This window comes from Molossus molossus, unplaced genomic scaffold (genome assembly GCF_014108415.1).
Source record: "Molossus molossus isolate mMolMol1 unplaced genomic scaffold, mMolMol1.p scaffold_m16_p_17, whole genome shotgun sequence".
NCBI classification, from domain to species: Eukaryota; Metazoa; Chordata; class Mammalia; order Chiroptera; family Molossidae; genus Molossus; species Molossus molossus.
In genome coordinates, this window is record NW_023425352.1 from 28144703 (window position 1) to 28146736 (window position 2034).

Consider the following 2034-nt stretch of genomic DNA (forward strand, 5'->3'; position numbering starts at 1 on the left):
TGGAGATGGGATATTTCTGGATCTTGAGAGAATGGGGTGATGAGGAGAGGAGAGGTCAGAGGAGAGACCCCCTAGAAGGGGATGAAGAGGGAAAGCGGTGACCAATACCCCAGCAGAGAGGGAGCTGCAGAAGGAAGTCTGTCCTTCCTTACACCCGGACGAAGCAGAGTTGGTAAGGGGGTGCCACAGAAGCAAACCCATTCATGATTGGGGTGGTGTCGATGTCCTTGGCGTCAACCACAGGTTTCAAGGTAAATTTCTGTAAAATGGTGGTCAGGAATAAAAACAGCTCCATGCGAGCCAGGCCCTCTCCAGCACACATCCGCTTTCCTGTAAATAACACACATAGAGAGTAGGTCATCCTTGCACACTGATGTTCTGGACGCCAGAAAGAGAATGTGCAGTAAGTAATCAGTTGACTCGTGGTTGAATGGATGGATGACAGGCAGAACAGCTGGCCAAGCAGATGGACACAGGGTGGACATGCAATCTATCCACTTCACATCTTATCCGAACAGGTATTGTTCCATCCACAAATATTTCCTGAGTATCAGCACTACGCCAAGTATTTCATTAGCTGTTCTCACACTATAACCTCTCTTTCAAGTCTCCATCAATCTTTTTCTAGAAACACACAGACATTGACTGTATTTTCTGTTCCTAGACTGATGTTTCATGATTGTTTTTCACATTCTTCACAGCCTTGTCCTTGCTCTGAGTATACCTACTCTTCATCAATCTCCACACAGCCTGAAGTTTCAAGTTTTGTTTTTTTTAAATTTATTTTTCTTTATTGATTTTTAGAGAGAGAGAAAGGGAGAGGGAGAGAGAGAGATAGAAAATCGATGAGAGAGAACATCATTTGGCCACTTCCTGCGTGCTCCTCACTGGGGATTGGGGCCACCACCTGGGCACACGCCCTGACCGGGAATCGAAACAGCGACCTCTTGGTGCGTGGGTTGATGCTCAACCACTGAGCCATACCGGCCGGGCTGAAGTTTCAAGTTTTATATCAACCGTTGCTTTTCACTGGGATGCATGCACTCCTCTCATCTTTTCAGGAACAAGCTCAACTTTCATTTCTGAATTTGGAAGAATTGAGTCAACTCTCCAAAACACCAGTGACCTGGCCTAACAATGAGGATGTACCAGAAGGAGGGAAAGTGTGTGGGCATGGGCACTGGCGCTTCCGGTCATGGACAAAGGGAATTCTACCAGTCCCAGAGTGAGTACTACGTGAGTTTCAACTGATTCCCGAAAGATGTCCTGTCCTCAGAAGCACCAAAGAACATAAACGTGTAGTACCTGCCGAGAAAGCCATGAAGTAGTTACTCTTCTTGAAGTTGCCTCTCTCATCCAGGAAGTGGCTGGGGTCGAACTTCTCTGGGTTGGGGAATTCTCTGTCATCATGCAGCACAGAGGTCAGAGATGTCATTATGTTCGTGCCCTGGAAGGAACAGATGGAAACTGAGTTATGAAGAAGTCGTGGAGCTGAAAGAGAGATTGCAAGTTATTTAGTCCAATTTTATGATCTACAGATAAGGACTCATAGGTCCAAAGAAGGGCAGTGGCATTGTGAGCCAGGGAGAACAAATAATAAACACTGAGCAGGTTGAGACCAGTGGCAGGCGTGTTGCTCAAGTGATTTCCATCTGAAGTACTGAGTCCTGGGGTGCCAGACCTGAATCCATTCAGCTTATCACCATGTTTCGACACTGGAATATCCCCACCAGCTACTTTATTTTATCACTTAAATCTTCACTCACCTCATATGTGGATTCTGGGTTGAAATAGAAGTCTCTGCTGGAGCTTGAAATGTCTGGAGTTATCTGTCCATACGGCTTTTGTAAATAGACATGTGATCTAACTAAAAAGAATCTCTTCTACCATAGCTGGTTTGGTTCAGTGGTTAGAGCATCAGCCTGCAGACCACAGAGACCTGGGTTCGGTTCCCACTAAGGGCATGTACCACGGTTGCAGTTTGTCCCTGGCCCCGCTGTGTGGGTGGCAACCAGTCGATGTGTCCCTCTCACA

General features: G+C 46.6%; 1 protein-coding gene across 1 annotated transcript; it reads right to left on the minus strand.

Moving 5' to 3' along the window:
* LOC118632034 (cytochrome P450 2C42-like) lies at positions 1-1443 on the minus strand. The gene is made up of 2 exons (XM_036264647.1): positions 1306-1443; positions 1-330 (listed from the first exon to the last, which is right to left on the minus strand). Exons 1-2 carry the CDS (start codon positions 1433-1435, stop codon positions 149-151), a joined length of 312 nt encoding a protein of 103 aa, XP_036120540.1. The 5' UTR covers positions 1436-1443; the 3' UTR covers positions 1-148.
* Positions 1444-2034: the final 591 nt, after the last annotated feature.

Excerpts from the sequence above, each read along its gene's own strand:
- LOC118632034 (XM_036264647.1), bottom strand. The coding sequence starts at position 1,435 with ATGACATCTCTGACCTCTGTGCTGCATGATGACAGAGAATTCCCCAAC. Across the intron at positions 331-1,305 it reads CTTCATGGCTTTCTCGGCAG|GAAAGCGGATGTGTGCTGGA; the intron begins GTACTACACGTT and ends TGTTATTTACAG.